Source organism: Labeo rohita, chromosome 7, assembly GCF_022985175.1.
Source record: "Labeo rohita strain BAU-BD-2019 chromosome 7, IGBB_LRoh.1.0, whole genome shotgun sequence".
Classification (NCBI taxonomy): domain Eukaryota; kingdom Metazoa; phylum Chordata; class Actinopteri; order Cypriniformes; family Cyprinidae; genus Labeo; species Labeo rohita.
The window spans coordinates 44,616,149-44,636,711 of record NC_066875.1 but is presented as its reverse complement, the minus strand read 5'-3'; the positions used below and the strand labels follow the sequence as shown (position 1 = coordinate 44,636,711).

Sequence of the window (20,563 nt, the reverse complement as noted above, 5' to 3'; positions counted from 1 at the left end):
TAGAAAATTTACAAAATATCTTCATGGAACATGATCTTTGCTTAATATCCTAATGATTTTAGCATAAAAGAAAAATCGATAATTTTGACCCATACAATGTGTTTTTTGCTGTTTCTACAAAAATATACCTGTGCTACTTAAGACTTTAAGGTTTTGTGTTCCAGGGTCACATTTTATTTAATTGGTAGAATGATTCATTCAAAAACTTTAAGTTTATAAAAATGAGAATCATTTACAACTTTTTGCAAGAATATATTTTACTTAATTAACCCTTTTAGGTGAATGATGTTAATGGACTTGTTTAATGTAAATCAAATAGAATTGTTTAATGTAAATGCTAATTAGCTGATGTTGCTATGAGCTGATTCATTGCTACAACAAATTTGATTGTGACAAAAGAAATTACAATAAGCATCCTCATTAATAACATTTTATTAAGAGAAACAAACAATATGACTTTGTTGAAACTTTTTAGAGAGTATGACAGCAGTGCATGCCAGGATAAGATGTAAAAGAATCACTAAACTGCTTTTTGTAACAGTTTGACTCAACAGATTCACAGTAATGAATCAGACTTCCCATAATAGTGAAAAGTTGACGTTGCATACAAAAATGAGTGAATGGTTGAGTGGTTGAAGTTTGGAAAAAGTAAGAGGGATTTTGTGTGTGTGCTTTGATAAAAGATTGAATTGAATACTGAACTGTTCACCGAAAGATCCATTCATTAACCCTAGACTGAATCAGTCTAAAACATAAAGAAGAATAAAATAAAAAAAAACATTTTAGGTGAATAATGGGTATGAAATTATTTAAATGCCAATCATATGTGTTTTTACATACATATACATATATCAAAAACATTTACAGCTATTTTGATGTACTTATGGCTTTACTAGAATATTTTTTAGAGATTTTGTAATAATGCCACTGAAGAATCAATGAATTGTTCATTCACAAACAAAACAATTTACTGAACTTAACTGAATCAGTCCGAGTCACCAGCTTATTGACTCATTTAACTGAGAATCATTTACAAATGTATTTTATTTAATTAACCTTTTTTAGGTGCATGATGTTAATGAACTTTAAAGTTGATTAATGAAATTGTTATGAGCTGATTCATTGCTACAACAAATCTAATTGTGGCATAAGAAATTACAATAAGAATCCTCATTAATAACATTTTATTAAGAAAAACAATCAATAAGACTTTACTGAAACCTTTGGAGAGTATTAGAGACATACATACCAGGATGAGACGTAAAAGAATCACTGATCTGCTTTTTGAAACAATTTGATTCAACAGATTCACAGTAATGAATCAGACTTTCCATAAAAGTAAAAAGTTGACATTACTACTAAAATGAACATGATTAAGTGGTTGAATGTTGAAAAAGTAAGAGGGATTTTGTGTGTTTACGCATTTATAAAAGATTACAATAACCAAAAGCATGTATTAAAGTAAAAAGAGTCTATTTGTATTCACACTGGCTTTAAAACCGTCTATTGTGCACTTGAAGGCTTACAATTGTCTGTTTCAGACGATGTTTATCTGTCTTCACTATCTGCAGACATAATCGTGTGCTATTGATAGAGGATGGCTCACAATAAAAAGGCTTTAGTGTAGGAGACAGCACTCAGCAAGCTTCTTTCACACAAGAACATAATCTATGCTGTATTTTATTGACTCTCTCCAGTGGAACATTGGTTTTCAATAAACAAAAGCAAATGATGGTTTTAAAACTAGCTGTTCTTGTGCTGAACAAAGTGTAAAAGATTGAGCAGAAAAATAAATCGCTGACCTCTTCGGTGGCTTGTTCAACGTCTGCAGATGAATTTTAAAATGTGCCCTACATCTTTGAGTCAAATCTGTGTTACATGTTCACCCCAGTGCATGGAAATTTGGCTAGAAGCAGGGGAGCATCTCTCATTTTGCCCATTTTGCAAGGGCTGTGGGTTTTCTGAAGGCCTGCTAACCCAACCATAGCATGAGAGGAGCAGAAAAAAGACGGAAAATGTCAAAGAGACAGAACGCAGCTTGAGCAATGCCACGTACCAGTGATTCTTTAGTGACCCAGCTCAGCGCTTTCGAACCTTGAACAACTAGATGAGACTGGCAAAGCCAAGAGTTTTCTGGATTTGTGCAACAAGGATGCAACTGTATGAAATTGCATGAAAACTATAACTCAAGGTTACACGAGGTAAATGATTTGCATTTGCATAATTATTTACTATTAGTTTTTTCACTGATGCATGCCACATTAGATATTGTTGCAAGCTTTAAAAAACACTTTTGAATTGTTGAAAGTTTTTGTTACCTAATTATAAAATCTCTCTATATATATGTATCTGAATCTGACCTATCTAAAAATCTAAATCTAAAACGAAAGTCCTTTTTAATTTAACTTGTCATTTTAATGTCCTAATGTGTAATATCAGATTTAACAATTTTATTATGTGTTTGTATTTAATACATACACGCAAATGTGAAAAACTAAAAAGTAAATACATACCTTTAATATTAATATTATTTATTAAGTGTTTACATAATTATGTGTCTAAATAAATAACAATGAATATTACAGGTATTTTTAATTATTTAATTATTTATTTATTTATTGCATGCATGCAAATTTGAAAGGCTTAAATAATTCAAATAAATGTTTTTATCAAAATTAATCAGCAACATTAATATTACAGATATGTTTTATTTATAAATGTATTGCATACAGTCAAATGTAAATAAATAGATGAATAACTTTAATATTAATGGTGTTTATTTCTGTGTTTACTTAGTATATCAAATAATATTATTGTTAAAATAAAAGATAAGTGAATAAATAACATTGAATATTACAGACTTTTTAAATTATTTACTTATTTATTGCATACATGCAAATGTGAAAGGCTTAAATAATTAATAAATGTTTTTTATAGTATTTTTTTTTATGTGTTTAATATTTTTATTAAAACTAATATTGAAATAAAATATAAATTAATCAGTAACATTAATATTACAGGTATTTTTTTATTTTAAAATGTATTGCATGCATGCAAATATAAATAAACAGATAAATACCGCTAATAATAATATTATTTATTTCTGTGTTTACTTAGTATATTTATTAATATTATTATTAAAATAAAATATAAACAAACAAATAACATTGAATATTACAGGTATTTTTTAAATATATACTTATTTATTGCATACATGCAAATGTGAAAGGCTTAAATAATTAAAAAATGCTTTAAAAATATTATTATTTATGTGTTTAATATATTTAGTAATACTAATATTGAAATAAAATCTGAATTAACCAATAACATTAATATTACAGATTTTTTTTTAATTTATAAATGTATTGCATACAGTCAAATGTGAATATATATATATATATACCTTTAATATTAATGTTATTTATTTCTGTGTTTACTTAGTATATTCAATAATAGTATTATTAAAATAATATATAAACGAATAAATAATACTGAGTATTACAGATATGACATTAATATTGCAGGTATTTTTTTATTTCTAAATGTATTGCATACATGCAAATGTAAATAAACAGATAAATATCTTTAATATTAATATTATTTATTTCTGTGTTTACTTGGTATATTTAATAATATTGTTATTAAATATAATAAATATAAACGAATAAATAACATTGAATATTACAGATATTTTCAATTATTTACTTATTGCATGCATGCAAATGTGAAAGGCTTAAATAATAAAAAATGCTTTAATAATAATAATAATAATATTTATTTATTTATTTAATGTATTTAGTAATACTAATATTGAAATAAAATATAAATTAATCAGTAATCTTATTATTACAGGTAGGACTACTTTTTATTTATAAATGTATTGCATACATGCAAATGTAAATAAACAGATAGATACCTTTAATATTATTTATTTATGCGTTTAATATATATATATATATATATATATATATATATATAAAAATAAAATAAATAACGGTAACAATACAGGTATTTATTTATTCCTTTATTTATTTAAGACTTTCACATTTTTGTGTCAAGTACCAATTGCCACATCTCTTCTGTGTGTTCTGCTTGATTGACTTCTGAGCTGTGTGGGAAGCCTGACACTAAAAAAAAAGGCTGACAAGTGTGTGTTCACAAGTACAAGTCAATTAAAAAACAGTGCAGACTGAACACAAGAACACGTCCTGTGTGAACGGCCCATTAGATGACTTAGAAAAGTTCTGTTGCCATAGCAATTACAGAGAGGGAGATTTATAAGACAATTAATCTCAGGTTTCTCACAGGAGAGCTTGGTGCTGCTGGGGATTCATCTCAAAATATGCCTTATTTGCAAGATAACATTAGTGTTTATTCCCGGGAACTTTACAAGCCAACTCTGTTATGGTTTAATTAATCTCTAGGTCACTGATCGTGTTAAGAAAACAGACGATGATAACTTAACAAATCATTAACATTTAATGATAGCTCTAATGATGATCTTTATAATGTCATTTTGTTTGAATAATGCTTTTGCTAATTGTGTGCAATTTTTTTCTGGCTATGGTGAAATAAAGGAGCAGTTCACCCAAAATGTAAATTTGCTGAAAATGAGCTTAACCTCATGCCATACAAGATTTAGTTGAGTTTGGAGAAATGTAGCATTAAATCACATCACATGCTCAGCAATGATACCAAATGGGTATCTAAATCTAAATATATGTATATCTGGCCTACATCTAAAAACAAATGTCCTTTTCCATTTCCTTATAATATTCCTGTAATATCAGATTTAACAATTTAATATTGCATTTGTTTATGTATTTATTACACTGCTGCAAATGTGAAAAGCTTCAAAAAGTAAAAAGTAAGTAAACGCCTTTAATATTAATATTATTTGTATATGTGTTTAGTTATTACATTTAATAATAGTAATATTAAAATCAAATAAAAATCAATAAATAATATTGAATATTACAGGTATTTTTTATTTGTAATAAATTTTTTATTTTTTATTAGTTTGTAATATTAATATTGAAATAAAATCAGAATTAATCAATAACATTAGTATTACAGATTTTTTTTTATCAATTGTATTGCAATAAAATGTAAATAAATAGTTTTAATAATAATAATTTTTTTTTACATCAATAATATTAATGATACTTCATTAATATTGTTTGAATAATGTTTTTACTAATTGTGTGCAATTTTTTTTTTCTGGCTATGGTGAATTAAAGGAGCAGTTCACCCAAGATGTAAATCTGCTGAACATGTGCTTAACCATATAAGATGTAGATGAGTTTGGAGAAATTTAAATCATATGCTCACCAATGATACCAAATGGGTGCCGCCAGAATGAGAGTCCAAACAGCTGATAAAAACGTCACAATAATCCACAAGTAATCCACACCACTCCAGTCCATCAATTAACATCTTGTGAAGTGAAAACCTGCATGTTTGTAAGAAATAAATCCATCATTAAGACAGTTTTACCTTCAATCTGTCGCTTCTGGCCAAAATATGGAGTCTATAATCCATAATAACGCCTCCAGTGAAAAAGTCCATCTCCTGTTGTCCTCTTACCTCAAAATCCACCAACATATTTGTTTATGAACTGTTTTAGACTGATTTTGCTTTGAAACTGTGCATGATTTGTGCATATTTCTTTCCTGATTTAGACAAGATGACTTTTTTTCACTGGAGAAAGCAATATTATGGATAGACGACTCATATTTTATGGTTTGACGTTAAAAAGATCTTGATGGATTTGTCTCTTACAAACAAGCAGCTTTTCACAACTTCTCTAAATCTGTTCTGATGAAAAAAAAAGAAAAATACAAACTCATCTACATCTCAGATGACCTGAGGCTGAGTAAAATGTCAGCAAATTTTCATTTTGATAAACTACTCCTTCAAAATCAAAAACAGAGTGACTGAAATGCTCAGGCTGCAATTGTACATTCGTAGTTGACAATAAGACACAGCCAACAAACTTAGTCACCTCTACTGATTGCTGTTTTCCTTCTTCATGATATTATAGTTTTATCCACAAGAGTAAGTAGGATTATCTTTCTTGCTCGCTGCCAGTATTGATACAAGATTACGCTAAGCTTATTGGAGGCAGACATGGTTAATACCTTCAGTGTACATAATGTTATATGCGCTCAGGAAAGCAGAGGAAAGTGTCGAAAGCATCAGTCATTGCTGGAATTAATGCCATCTGATATTCAGAAACAAACCATGTGTGACAAATAACTAAATTTAACACACTTTGGGTGCAAAAGTGCCTGAAGGACAATCATTAGAGGCATGGAAAATGGCATCATTGTCACAGCTGTCATGCAGTGGTGTAGCATCCCTTACCAAAAAGTAGTATACTTCAAGTTTATTTTATTAAGTATACTTAAGTAAAGTTCAAGTATATTTTTAAGTATACTTTATGTAGTAAGTATACAAATATGAGAGTACTAGTAGTATACTTGTGAGTGTACTAGTAGTATACTTGTAAGTGTACTATTTCAATACTGCTCAGGACTAAATTAGCCCACTTTCTAGTATATATAAAAGTATACTTTTAAGTGCACTTCAAGTATAACAGTAGTAAACTTTGAGTACACAACTAGTTTACATCTAAGTTTTTAGATTGTACTACACTAAAAGTGAACTTTTATAGGTATACTGATAGTTTATTAATTAAATACTTGTAGCTTTTTTAGTACACTTTGAAGTATAGTCTCAGTAAACTACTAGTTTAGTAGTTTCATACTGCAAGTATACTCGTAAGTTTTCTTTAAGTGAACTTTACACCATACTTTAAGTATACTACTATGTCCCTATTAAGGTATTTTTTTGTATATATTTTGTTAAATGAATATCTGAACATACAAAACATCAAAAGAAAGGACAAGGCATCTGCTTGTAAACAAAAAACATTTTATTCTAGCTTCATGCTTTCTTTTTTATAAACATTTGAATGTGGGTAAGTTTCATAAATAAAAAATAAAGAAATAAACAATATTTTGAACAAAACGGTGAAAAAAGACTGAACTAGATTCAGAATGATAATCAAAGATGGAGATGATCAACACCCCAAACCTTGACAGTCATCATTACCTCTTCATGGGTCAACATTTTATTCCATAACGTTACAGTTTTGATGATTTTTTATTTATTTATTTTTTGTCTGATGATCGTGTTAGATTACATGTGGAGGTATCTATTGTTTCGGTTTCCTCTTCGCTTGTGTTTTGGAAATTCTGTACAGAAGACATGTAATAGTGCCCCCTATCGTATAACAGTGAAAACATAGATTCTCTAAGCTCATAGCTTAAATATATTTAGACCTTTTCTAAGTATAAGTCAAGTATACTTAAATGTCATTTTGAAAGTATATCTCTAAGAAGTACATAAAGCACATTATTGATAAGTACTTGAAAAGTAGACTGAAAGACAAGTATACTTTCCTATTTTTAGTTTAAAGGAAGTATACTAAAAGCACACTTGAATAAACCTCTTTTTTGTAAGGGACGTGCTCTTGACATTAGATGGACATTTTATAATGGCATTTATTTATTTCTTTTTTTATGCTGAATATTACAGGTTTTTATTTATTTATTTAATTTCAATTTTGAAAGCTAACTACTTATTTGAGTATGAGGTGAGGCAGAGTTGCTAACTACTGCTGAAAACATACTGTTGCTGGAAAAAAAAAAAAAAAAAAAAAAAAGATAAAAACATTGCTGGAAATATGTCTGTTTATTGCTGAAATGACTGTATATTTACCTGTACTTTAATTGCAGGCCTTTAGCAAGCTTTCAGAGTACTCTGTCATTTACATTTGATTTTTTTGAGTGATTTCTGGTTCGTTAGCTTTGACTCTGCTCACTTGACATTAAAGTTGTTCTAATTATAAGCTACAGAGTCTCATAGCTCCAGTGTAGAGACACAATTAAGGCGTAAACATTTCTGTGAGCGTTTGCGATCAATGAGCTGACCCTCTCCTGTGGAGACATTGATTTTTCGATCACCTGAAATTCCTGATAAAGCCAGCTATTCACTTGAAAGTGCTGCTGGTATCTGTTGTGCTGAAATGAACAGTTACATTGATGTTTGCAGTCAATCACACTTTCGCTTATGACCTTGTAATTTCTGTCCTGTCTGTCTATCTGTCATCATATTGTTTATTCTGTTATTCTATTGCTCTGTTTGTTTGTTCTAGAGGTCTTCTAGGGTCCTAAAATCCCGATATTTGTTTTAAAATTACATTTTTAAAACAAATATCAGACCTGAGACAGACCCGATGAAATTAGACCCGAGTCTGACCTGACCCGATGGCATTTAGGCTATTTTCAAGCCTGACTCGACCCGAACGTATAAACAGCATTTTACGTCCCCATTTACAGTCCCGCAGTCAGTCCGAAAAAAAATCCCAGTGTCCTGCTGACTGATTTGGCCGATGCTCCATTATTTTTATTTATTTATTTACTTATTTATTATTACTTTATATATTTTCCTGCCTGATAGATTTCTGAGTTTTGTTTTTTTTAAATTGTGACTAGTGGATTCGAAAAACATGATAGTTTGATAAAAATTGAATTGACAGCCTAATAAATCATGGATTCGCTAGTGTTATCTGCAACATTATTTACCTCATCTCCGGTGAAGGGACACAAAAAAGAAAAGTCCAGACCTGACCCATGTCCAAGGAACTTGTAGACGTTTTGGACCCAAACCCGCTCGGGTCTGACCTCGGGTTTTTCGGATCCAAGTGGACCGAAAAGACCTCTGGTTTGTTCTATCGCACTATTTATCGTGCTGTCATTGTTTTTTGTCATTCGTTTGTTTGCTCTGTTGCACATTTTATGTATTGTTCTATTTATTGTATCATTCTTTTGTCTGTTTGTCTGTCTATCAGTTCTTTGTTTGTTCGTTCTATTGTTCTGTCATTTCATGATTCTGTCACTCTATCTGTCATTGAATCGTTTTATCCCGTTCTATGATTCTGTCATTCTATCTTTTGTTCAATCGTGTCATCTCATTCTGTTGTTCTATGATTCTGTAGTTCTATTGTTCAGTTGCTATATCTAGTTCTGTCATTCTGTGATTGTCATTCTATTTATCTTTCAATCATTTTATCTCATTCTATGATTCTGTTGTTCTATCTATTGTTCAGTCATTTTATCTCATTCTGTCGTTCTGATTCTGTAGTTCTATTATTTTATCTTGTTCTGTCATTCTATGATTGTTATTCTATCTATTGTTCAGTTGTTTTATCTCGTTCTGTCAATCTATCTATGATTGTCCTTCTATCTATTGTTTTATCTCGTTCAGTTGTTCCATGAATCTGTCATTCTATCAATCGTTTTATATCGCTCTGTCCTTCTATGTATGATTATGTAGTTCTATCTACCGTTCAGTTGTTTTATCTCGTTCTGTCGTTCCATAATTCTGTCATTCTATCGTTTGATCATTTTATCTTGTTCTGTTCTATGATTCTGTCGTTCTATCTATCACTCAGTTGTTTTATCTCGCTCTGTCGTTCTGTCTATGATTCTATTGTTCTGTCTATTGTTCATTTGTTTTATCTCATTCTGTGATTCTGTTGTTCTATCTATCGTTTAATCATTTTATCTCATTCTGTCATTGTCTATTATTCTGTCATTCTGTCACTCAATCGTTTTATCTCGTTCAGTCATTCTATCAATGATTCTGTCATTCTATCTATCGTTCAGTCATTTTATCTCGTTCTGTTATTCTATGATTGTTGTCCTATCATTCAATCATTTTATCCCGTTCTGTCGTTCTATGATTCTGTAGTCTATCTATCGTTCAGTCATTTTAACCCACTCTGTCATTCTTTGATTCTATAGTTCTATCATTTTAATCGTTTTATCTCATTCTGTTGTTCTGTCTATGATTCTGATGTTCTATCACTCAATCAGTTTATCTCACTCTGTCATTATATGATTCTGTAGTTCTATCTATCGCTCAATCTTTCTCATTCTGTCGTTCCATGATTCTATAGTCTATCTATCGCTCAGCTGTTTTATTTCATTTTATCTATGATTCTGTCGTTCTATGTTGTTCAATCATTTTATCTCGTTCTGTCGTTCTATCTATAATTTTGTCATTCTAACTATCATTCATTCTGTTTATCTTGTTCTGTGATTCTGTGATTCTGTAGTTCTATCGTTCAGTCATTTTATCTCATTCTGTCGTTCTATGATTCTGTTGTTCTATCATTCTACCAATCGTTCTCTCTCTCTCGTTTTGTCATTCTATCTATCAATCATTCATGCTATCTTTTATTTGTTTGATCTATCATTTGTTTATTCTGTCATCCATTTGTTTTATCATTCTGCCATTCTGTAGAGCAATACTATCATTCATTTGTACATTTTATCATTCGTTCTATCCATCATCCATCCTCCAAGTCCATCGTTCTATCTATTGTACATTTGTTCATTCTACTGTTTTTTCTATCTAGCGTTCTTATTTACTGTTCTTTCTACGGTTTGTTCTATCTGTCGCTCTGACCTTTGAACATCCATTCATTTGGTCTGTTTGTATGTCTGTCTATCATTTGTTCTATTTATCGTTCTTTCTATTCTGTCATTTAATCATTCCATCCATCTATGTCTCTCTGCTCTCTAAACCTTGCAACTTCATATTTTATTTTGCAGTTATATGTACTTTCTTGTATTCAAATTTTGAAGTGCAATTCTGCATCCTGTTTACGACCTCGCTTTAACTCTGAATGCTGTATAACCCTGATAGCAACAACTTACCAGAACACCATAGCAACTATATAAAACGCCAAAAACTAATCAGAACAACTCAGCAACCGTACAGCAGCATACTGGCAGCCGCCCAAAACACCCAAGCATCATGATGGTGACTTCTGCACAGACAATCACCACTTGTGTTTTCTTAAAAAAAAAAAAATGTTGTTTTGTCCCCTTCAGCTGCTCTGGCTATTTTTGTCTGTTTCCATCTTCCCTGCTGTCATACCTGAACATCTCTCTCTCTCTCATCCTGAACCGAGTGCCGTATCACACTTTCCTCTTTCTTATTTCCCCCTCACTGGCTCACCGTGTATTCAATTAAAATGGCAATTTGATGAAAAATTCCATCTCGACGGAATGTGTTGCTTCAGTAATCTGTCTGCAGTTTAGCGAGGCAACTGGACGAGAGTTCCATTCATCTTCCACGGCCTTCATTTCACAGCACAATCACGGACACTTTTCTTCGCAGGACCCCTCTCACCTTTTTCTGTTCCCCTACAGGTCCAGGAGTCACTCAACCCCAACAATCTGGAGTACTGGATGGAGGACATCTACACGCCGGGCTACGATTCGCTGCTCAAGCGCAAGGAGGCGGAGTTTCGCAGAGCCAAGGCGTGTAAAATCGGCGCGTTGATCGCTGCGGCCGCCTGCACTGTGATACTGGTCATCGTAGTGCCCATTTGCACCATGAAGTCTTGAGGTTTCTATTGCTTTTTTCTGTCGGATGGTGTTCGTTTCACTCGGACAAACATGGGACTTCATTTGCAGAGGTCTGTAATTAGGATTGATCTCAGCCACCGGCCTTAGACTTTCCTGGAATGTCAAGTGAAATATATCACAACAAAGAGTTAAGGATTGCAATTCGACGTGTCTTTTTTATTTACCGTAGTCAATATTTATAACTTGACTAAATGATTTGTTATGTAGTAGATAGCCTTACTTAAAGGCTCGGAGATGCACCCTTGTTTTATAGTACAGAATATAATCTACCGATATGTTTTATGTCTGTTTCTTTTTCTGGTATTGCAATAGAAACTAAAGGGAAAGCTTTATGTTTAAGCGCATTATATTTTTTACTTTACTATGATTACGAGAATTTTAACGAGAGTTATTTTTCGATGAATACACCGACAGAATGTTTTAAAGGCGAGTTGGATTTATCTTTGGAAATCACTGGAATGTTTGGGCTCGTGCAATGCCTTTTTATAAGGAATATATATTCAGATTGCGCAAATATAGTTCATGTGTGCATTCAGTAAGGAGCAGTTCAGCCGAAAATGAAAAATCTGTCATTGTTTATTCACGCTTATGTCGAAACTTACGTGCTTTCCATTGATTTTTCCATTAAAAGTAGTTCATGTGATTTGTGAAACATTTCAATAAATAAGCACTAACAAGCCCAAATGCACAACTGGAATCCAAAACATGACAGAATTTTCATTTTTAGGCAAATTATTCCTTAATATTGAGGGGTTTTGATTGTACAATGTGAGGACCGTAAAATGACTCTATTAATGATATTTATTCATTTTGTTTGAATAGTGACGTGTGACTTCATTTACTTTGGATTGGTTCTGTATTAACGCCAATACAGCATTTCAGAAACTATTATACCACAGTACATAGCTGCTTTCTCTTTGATTGTGATTATATATACTTTGCCTTGTTCTATCATAACTAATCATAATACTGTATACTTGAATTGCCAAATCACTTTCAACTAGCTCAGTTTTTCTCTAAAAGTCGAATGTTTTTCTTCTAAAGATCTAAAATTGGACCTGACGATGAAAACTGTGAACTTACCTTAATGATGTTCACGTTTGATGCTCTTTACACTCGTTGTAGGAGTGATTCTTCTGAGAAGTCAAGCTGTAGGGCTGTTGAGTGAAAGCCGCCTGTTAGTCGGAAACAATATTGCACTCAGGCCTTGTTCTAAAAGTAATGAGCTGCATTGCTTGTCTACCGCCTACATAGGCAGCTGTCTTCTAAGGCAGCATCCTAACTGAAATGGATTGAAACAAAGCATGTTGGCCTTTGGAACAGCCTGTGATGCCTTATATGCTGTCTATGTAATCAGCTCACTAGGTTTTGGAACAATGCCTGAGCAACAACAGAAAAAACATTGTGCAAAACCACTGATTTTCGCAAGTTTTTCTTTTATCATAAATCTGTGGATGTTATAAGGAATAGAGTGCTGCAGGAATGAGTTTAAACAAGCATTTTAGCACTTCTGGTTCCGGTCTTTTATTTAGTGGCTTTTTTAAATTTTTTTAATTTTTTGGTTAAATGTCTGAAATAAGCTATTTAAGCTATAACACAAGCTAACATCAAGTTATTTACATGTTTTATTAGATGATTTTTTTTTTTAAAGGAGACCTTTTATGTCCCTTTTCACAATATGTAATATAAGTCTCAGGTGTCCCCAAAATGTGTCTGAAGTTTCTGCTCAAAACACCCCATGGATCATTTCTAATATCATTTTGAAAATGCCTATTTTGGGTGGAAGCAGAAACACGCTGTTTTCGTGCATGTCTCTTTAAATGCAAATGAGCTGCTGCTCTCCGCCCCCTTTTCCAGAATAGAGCTGTGCTTCAACAGCTCGTACCTCAGATATTCTGCCAAAAAAAAGATCTGTTTGGTTTTGATTATCATGTCTGTTGTGCTGAAATTGTGTATTCTAAACCATATTAAATTAAACTTCTGATGTACAGTTTTCTGAGCGCACACATTTGAAGCAAACGCACAGAAAGCGGCTGTCACACAGCATATGAGTACTAAACTAAGTTCTCTTTTATGTCTTATTGTGCTTAAACTGTCAAATACACACAAGCTTATGTTAAAAACACAAAAAGTCTGTGAAGGTTAACAGCTGGGAAATAGATTGCATGTTTATATAGTAGATTTGTGTGGCAGCAGCGTAACATACAGTAAATAAATCAATAAATCACTGCTGTCTTGTCTTTTCTAAGGCTGGGACATGCCGTTACTGGTACACCGTTGTCGCTTGCAAAACCACAATGGCAGCGCTGTGGGTGGAAGCGTACAGATTAAGGGATGGTAATATTATAAGAAGATACCCTTACCACATCATGGGGGAACGAAATCTGAACAGCTTGTTTTTTGATATGCTTGCAGAAAAAGGCTTTCCAAAAAAAAAAAATGACTGGGTTGTCCTTTTTCACATTTTCTGGGTTGGTAGATGCACTGGGGACCCGATTATAGCACTTAAACACGGAAAAAGTCAGATTGTCATGATATGTTACCCGAAGCTTTTACTTTTTTAAAAAGCCAATTGCTAACAAGTGGCTAAATGGGACTACAGAGGTTGTTTTGGACACTGAATATCATTATGGCAAACGGGTGAACTCATCTACTCACTACTCAGCTTTTGCAGCCACATTTTATTTATAATCATGCTCTTGCAAATTATTCACTCAGATTTTCTAACCTTTACACTTTTTAAGATTAAAAAAAGCTTAGTGGTGGTGATGCTGACGACATGCAAACATATTGTACTTCATTTACAGCCTTCAATAGCTTTTTACTTCTGGTGCTTGTATTTAGACTTCATAAATGCTGTGTTAATTGTTGAAGATTATCTTAATGAACAAATTGTAGAAGAATCATACACTTTTGTTGGTCATAGAGCTTATTTTGTGCATTAATCCAAAAGGCAGTGGAAAAATCCTATTGGGTTTTTGTTAAGGGGACCAGGGTGATGCTGATTTCTGGATTGGCCTACAAAAATACTCATCCCTGCAGCACTTTATGACCACTGTTAATCACATAACAGTGCATTACTTGTACCCCGACCAAATCAATGGTTTGTCTTTATAGTCTGTTATATCACAGCAAAAAGTTTCCATGAAACTTAAAGAAGTTCACTTCCAGAACAGAAATTTACAGATAATGTACTCACCCCCTTGTCATCCAAGATGTTCATGTCTTTCTTTTTTCAGCCGTAAAGAAATTGTTTTTTGAGGGAAACATTTCTGCATTTTTTTTTTCCATATAATGGACTGGTATGGTGCCCTGAGTTTGAACTTCCAAAGTGCAGTTTAAATGCAGCTTTAAACTATCCCAAACAAGGAAGAAGGGTCTTTTCTAGTTAAAAGATGGGTTATTTTCATTAAAAAAAATATATATATATATATATATATATATATATATTTAAATACTTTTTAATCTGAAATGCTCATCTTGTCTTACTATCCCTGAACTCTGGCTCAAGACAGTTAGGATATGTCGAAAAACTCCAATCATATTTTCTCCCTCAACTTCAAAAATCATTTCAAAATCATCCTACATCACTGCAGAAGTACCGACCCAGTCTTTGCAAAATGAACATGCAAAGAAGATCAAACACCCTTAATAAAAAAGGTAAAACGGCAATATAGGATGATTTTGAAGTTGAGGGAGAACATGAGATGGGAGTTTTACGACATACTCTAACTGTCATGAACCGGAACAAAACAAGGTTCAGGCAGAGCAAGACGAGACGAGATTACAAAGATTACAAAGTATATAAATTGTATTACTTTTATGAAAATAACCGATCGTTTCGCTAGATAAGACCCTTCTTCCTCGGTTGGGATCATTTGAAGCCACATTTAAAATACATTTTGGAAGTTCAAACAAGGGGCACCATAGAAGTCCACTATATGAAAAAAATCCTGAAAGGTTTTCTTCAAAAAACATAATTTCTTTACGACTGAAGAAAGAAAGACATGAACATCTTGGATGACAAGGGGTGAGTACATTATCTGTCAATTTTTGTTCTGGAAGTGGACTTCTCCTTTAAAAGTAAAGTGTGTAATTTTTCTTATATTAAAGGCATAGTTCACCAAAAAATGAAAATTTGCTGAAAATTTACTCATCCTCAGGCCATCCAAAATGTAGATAGTTTTTTCTTCAGGACATAGATTTGAAGAAATATAGCATTATATCACTTGCTCATCAGTGGATTCTCTGCAGTGAATGGGTGCCGTCAGAATGAGAGTCCAAACAGCTGATAAAAACATCACAATAATCCACACCACTTCAGTCCATCAGTAACATCTTTTGAAGTTGAAAGCTACATTTTTGGTCTGAGGATGAACATGTTTTTAGCAAATTTTCATTTTTGGGTAAACTATTCACCCATCTAGAAGTGTTTAGGAAACTTGTTTGGTAACACTAGTGCCATAGAAATAACACACTTTAACACACCTTTAAGAGAAATTTAATTTGCACATAAGAATGACATTAACAGAATGATACTTTCTACATGTGACTTTCCACAACCAGTATTTTTGATTTTACATTTGTTCCTGACAGTTCTGCAACAGCATTGTTTTTCAACAATGAATAGATTTTGACATATATACATTTATAACCTTATTACTGCTGTAGTTTTGCAATGTTATATTCAGAAACTTACAAGAGTAATTCACCAAACAATAAAGCTTCTGGCATTTATTTGCTCACCTCAAGTCAATCCAAACCCGTATGCTGGTATTTACTTGTTACAACAGGAAAATTGTGAAATGATGTGATAGTATTGTGTGAGAATAACAGCATATGGTTTTGTAATGGCATGAGGTTTGAATAAATAATGACTTTGACTCTCGCTTTTGGGTGAACTATTCTTTTAATTGACCTGATCAGTATTAGGGCATTTGAATGTGACCATTTCTTTGATTGGCTGAATGTCCGGTGACCTCGCCTTCGACACAGGAACTGTGTGTAGTAGCACGCTGTAGAACCCTGTACATAATTTCAGGTTCAAAGCGCATTGTGTGAATCAAGTGTAACTGGAGTCATATTCTAATAAATCTCTTACTGTTCAGACTGTTGAATGTGCATCGGTCTGTTTCTTTGCATGTGTTTCCCTGTATCACGACTCATTTTTCATATTTTTATATCCTTATATCCTCTAGACGTGCTGTCTGAAACCAGACTATGGCAGATATCTAAATATGGAAAGTCTAATGATGGTGTTTTCCTGGGATTGTTGAGGTGACAGTGACATCTATAAATATCTCGAAATGTTCTAGGTGCTCCATCAAACACTCATCATGTTACTATTATTGTGATTAAACCTGCATTTGTAGGCTTTGCTCCGAAACCTGGTGAGCTGCAGCATTTTAAGGAATCATAAATGCATTTCTGACATGAAGACTGTTGACAAAGGTAGGCAGCTTTTTACTAAGCCTTTTTCAAATGAAACCTGAAAATAAGTAGCACAGCTGTGTCCAACACTAATAAAAACAAAACATATTTCTTGAGTAGCAAATCAGCATATTAGAATGATTTCTGAAGGATCGTGTGACACTGAAGACTGGAGTAATGATACTGAAAATTCTGCTTTGCATCACAGGAATAAATTACATTTTAAAATATATTCACATAGAAAACTGTTATTTGAAATTGCAGTAATATTCACACTATTACTGTCAGCATAAGCAACATGGCCCACAATAATAAAAACCAAGGTTGTTTCAGAAGCAGTGCAAGTTAATACATTTAAAAAGTCAGACTTTTTACTTCATATAATGTTCACTTATGAATCATTCCCAATAAGATGAGGGGCATGTAATAGGAAAGTAAACTGGGGCATTTTTGATGTCACGTTGACTTTATGTACTGTATGATTTTGACCGTGCAGCTGCTCTCCGGTTCTGTCGGTGTGAGATCTACCTCATGCTGGATTCTGGCCTGCTGAGTGGAGCTTATATGAAATCTGGCACTGATTGGTGTTTAGAGCTGGCACTGGCCTGGCACTGGGGACATTATCAAGAGCAGATCTGAACTAGACTGCCAGAACCCACTGAGACCAGAAAACACTTTTCAGAGGGACTCTGTAATGAGGGATGTATGTGAGATATTTTAAGAGATTGGATTTTAAGGACATTGATTGCCACAGTTGCTACGGTTTCCTGGATGTGCAAAGTACAGCAAGTTCTGTGAGTTCTGTTTATTAGTGATAGGTGATGATGATATTATTTATTTATTCTGTGATTTCAAGTCCAACTTTCTAAATTTCACGGTCAGTATAACAAAAAGCAACTGTATGTAGTTTTGTGTATTTTTTCGACTTTGGAGCCCTCTACAGTTACAGTAAGTGAGAGGAAATCACTGTCATATATAAATCACTTTCCCGCTCTAAAAAAATAAGTTGACTTAACTTAAAAAAAAAAAAAAAAAATGAGGAAACCCTTTGGCTTAAAGGGGTCATCGGATGCCCATTTTCCACAAGCTGATATGATTCTTTAGGGTCTTAAAGAAGAGTCTGTAATATACTTTCTCAATGGTAGTGTAAAATAACACCCTTTTTACCTTGCCAAAATCAGCTCTGCAAAAATCATCCTGTTCTGGTTGAGGCTGCTTTAAATGTTAATGAGCTCTGCTCGCCCCGCCCCTTTCTTCTCTTTGCGGAGTGATGAGCCTGTTTACTTTAGCCGCATTTAGCCGCTAAACTTGCTAACTAGCTCGTTATTAGGAAAGGCGATCGCAAAGATTCATTTAAAAAAACAAAAACTTATACTCACTTCTTCTGTCGGTGAAGCTGGATCACAAATGATTCATAGCGGATTTTCATAGCCAGGGTTGGATTTGGTGTAGGGCATATTTCGAACACGATAGGGCATTAACTTTTAGTGACAGTCCCTGGATATTTGAACTCTGAAGCGCCACAATACACTGTAAAAAACAATTTGTTGAGTCAACTTAAAATAATCTGTAACCTGGCTGCCTTAAAATTTTAAGTTCAGTCAACTAAAAAAAAAGTTTATTCAACTTGAAATGTTAAATTATACTAAGTGACAACTTAGATATTTGAGTTGAATCAACTTAAAATTTTAAGGCAGCTGGGTTACTTACCATTATTTTAAGCTGACTCAACAAATTGTGTTTTTTTATTTTTTACAGTGTAGGTATCTGAAGCAAAGTAACAAAAATACAGCAATACGTACCTATATCTAATAAAAACATGCCAGTGTTCACGTATTGAACCTGTGTTTTAGCGCCACTCAGTGGACATTTCTCTTTGAAACTGTCGCGAAACGTGCAGTAAGGTATGTAAAAATGGTGCTGCAGAAAAGTACCCAGAGGTACGTATTTTTATGAGACTGTGTTGTAGAAATGTGTACCATCAGAAATACTTTTAAACTTATTGTAAGGTTAAAAAAATAAAAGCCTCATGTACAGATGGTTTAAATGGAGAGTAGGCAATTTCAGAGAGGCAGGGTTGACAGCTCTTCACAACAAAACCCGCCCAACTGCTACTCAAAACTAGCTCAAAAGTAGCCCAATCGCGTTTTAAGGGGGTTCCTGTTAAAAAACGTGTAGGGTAAAATGCAAATTTTTTGGCAGGGTTCCTCTAGTAAAATTAGCATTCCAGACTTGGCAACACTGCAGAGAGGCTAACAATAGCAAGCCAGCTTTAAAAGCAAAAGCCCACCATCCCTGCACATCAGTGTTGCCAAGTCCACGGTTTTCCTGCGTAATTGGGCTACGTTAACGCTGTTGCCGCAGGTTGTTTTTCATGTCCGTGGGTTGAAGCGACACCAAAAATGTGATATTTATTTCCTGGAACATGATTGTACAAACATTTAATGGTCCTGCGCCTTCCACAGATGACGTAAAATACATTTACACCACAGTAATTGCTATCGGGATGTGAAGAGACTTTCAACCCAAAAAAAAAATTGGTTTTAAGTTGGCTGGGTACATTTCCTTAATATATACAATGGAAAAACTGTATTAAATGAGACATTTTAAAATAAAAGAATAAATAAATAAAATTCAGTCTTTGCAAGTAAAATGAACACTTCATCTTATAATTTACAGTGAAAAAAAAATTACATTCACAGTACTCCCTGTGTAACATTTCACATTTGATTTACATAATATTTATTGTATTATTTTAGTGTTGTGTGTGTTACCATAATGTGTATATGACATTGTCTGCACCTTCTGTTTATTAGTAGCCTGTTGACCTGTTTTTCTCAGTATCACCTGTGTTGTTAAGATGGCTGTCAGTAGGCTATATTGTAAATATACGTTATTGGCATCAATGGTTCCATGAAGAACCTTGAACATCCATGGAATCTTTCAACTGCAGAAAAGGTTCTTTATAGTGGAAGAAGGTTCTTTAGATTTTTAAAAATGTCCTTCAAAATGGTTCCTTTAAGAACTGTTCACTGAAAGTTCCTTCTATGGCATCACTGCAAAAACACCCATTTGGAGCCTTTATTTGTAAGAGTGTGTCCCAGCTAATGAAATATGCATTTTGTTTTACTGTAAATGTGCTACCATATTTTTTACGGCAAAGTTCTGGCAACCTATGTGCCTTTTTTATTATTCACAGTGTACTGTGCATTCGTTTTCAATTTTAAGGTGCCACTGAATGCATCACATGAGGTTTGATGTGTCTAATATGTCTCTGACTGGGAGCTACAGCAGAGAAGTGCAATTTCATGAAATAACATATTAAGTTTCAGTCTCTGTCTCACAGGAAGCTTATAATTCAGAACACTTAACTTGTTGTTACTTTTGCTTTTTTTAATGCTTCTATGCTGTTTTTATTGTGCTAGACTGAGCCAATCCACTTTGGATTCATTACTTCTTTATTATGAACAGGCTAAACATTATTCAAAAATTCATCTTTCATGTTCCACAGAGGCAAGAAACTCCAGGTTTGGATGGATTTGGGTGAGCAAACGATGACAGAATTTTAGTTTTTGGCTTCACCATTCATTTAATCATTTAATTCAAAGAAACTTCAAGGATTCAAA

At 33.0% G+C, this 20,563-nt stretch overlaps 1 protein-coding gene across 1 annotated transcript in view; it reads left to right on the top strand.

Moving 5' to 3' along the window:
- minar1 (membrane integral NOTCH2 associated receptor 1) overlaps nucleotides 1-14,861 on the top strand; it is a 30,690-nt gene extending 15,829 nt beyond the window's left edge. The window contains exon 5 of the mRNA XM_051114414.1: nucleotides 11,289-14,861. Within this exon, the coding sequence (XP_050970371.1) occupies nucleotides 11,289-11,486 (198 nt within the window). The 3' untranslated portion in view covers nucleotides 11,487-14,861. The remainder of the gene's footprint in view (nucleotides 1-11,288) is intronic.
- The last annotated feature ends 5,702 nt before the right edge of the window (nucleotides 14,862-20,563 follow it).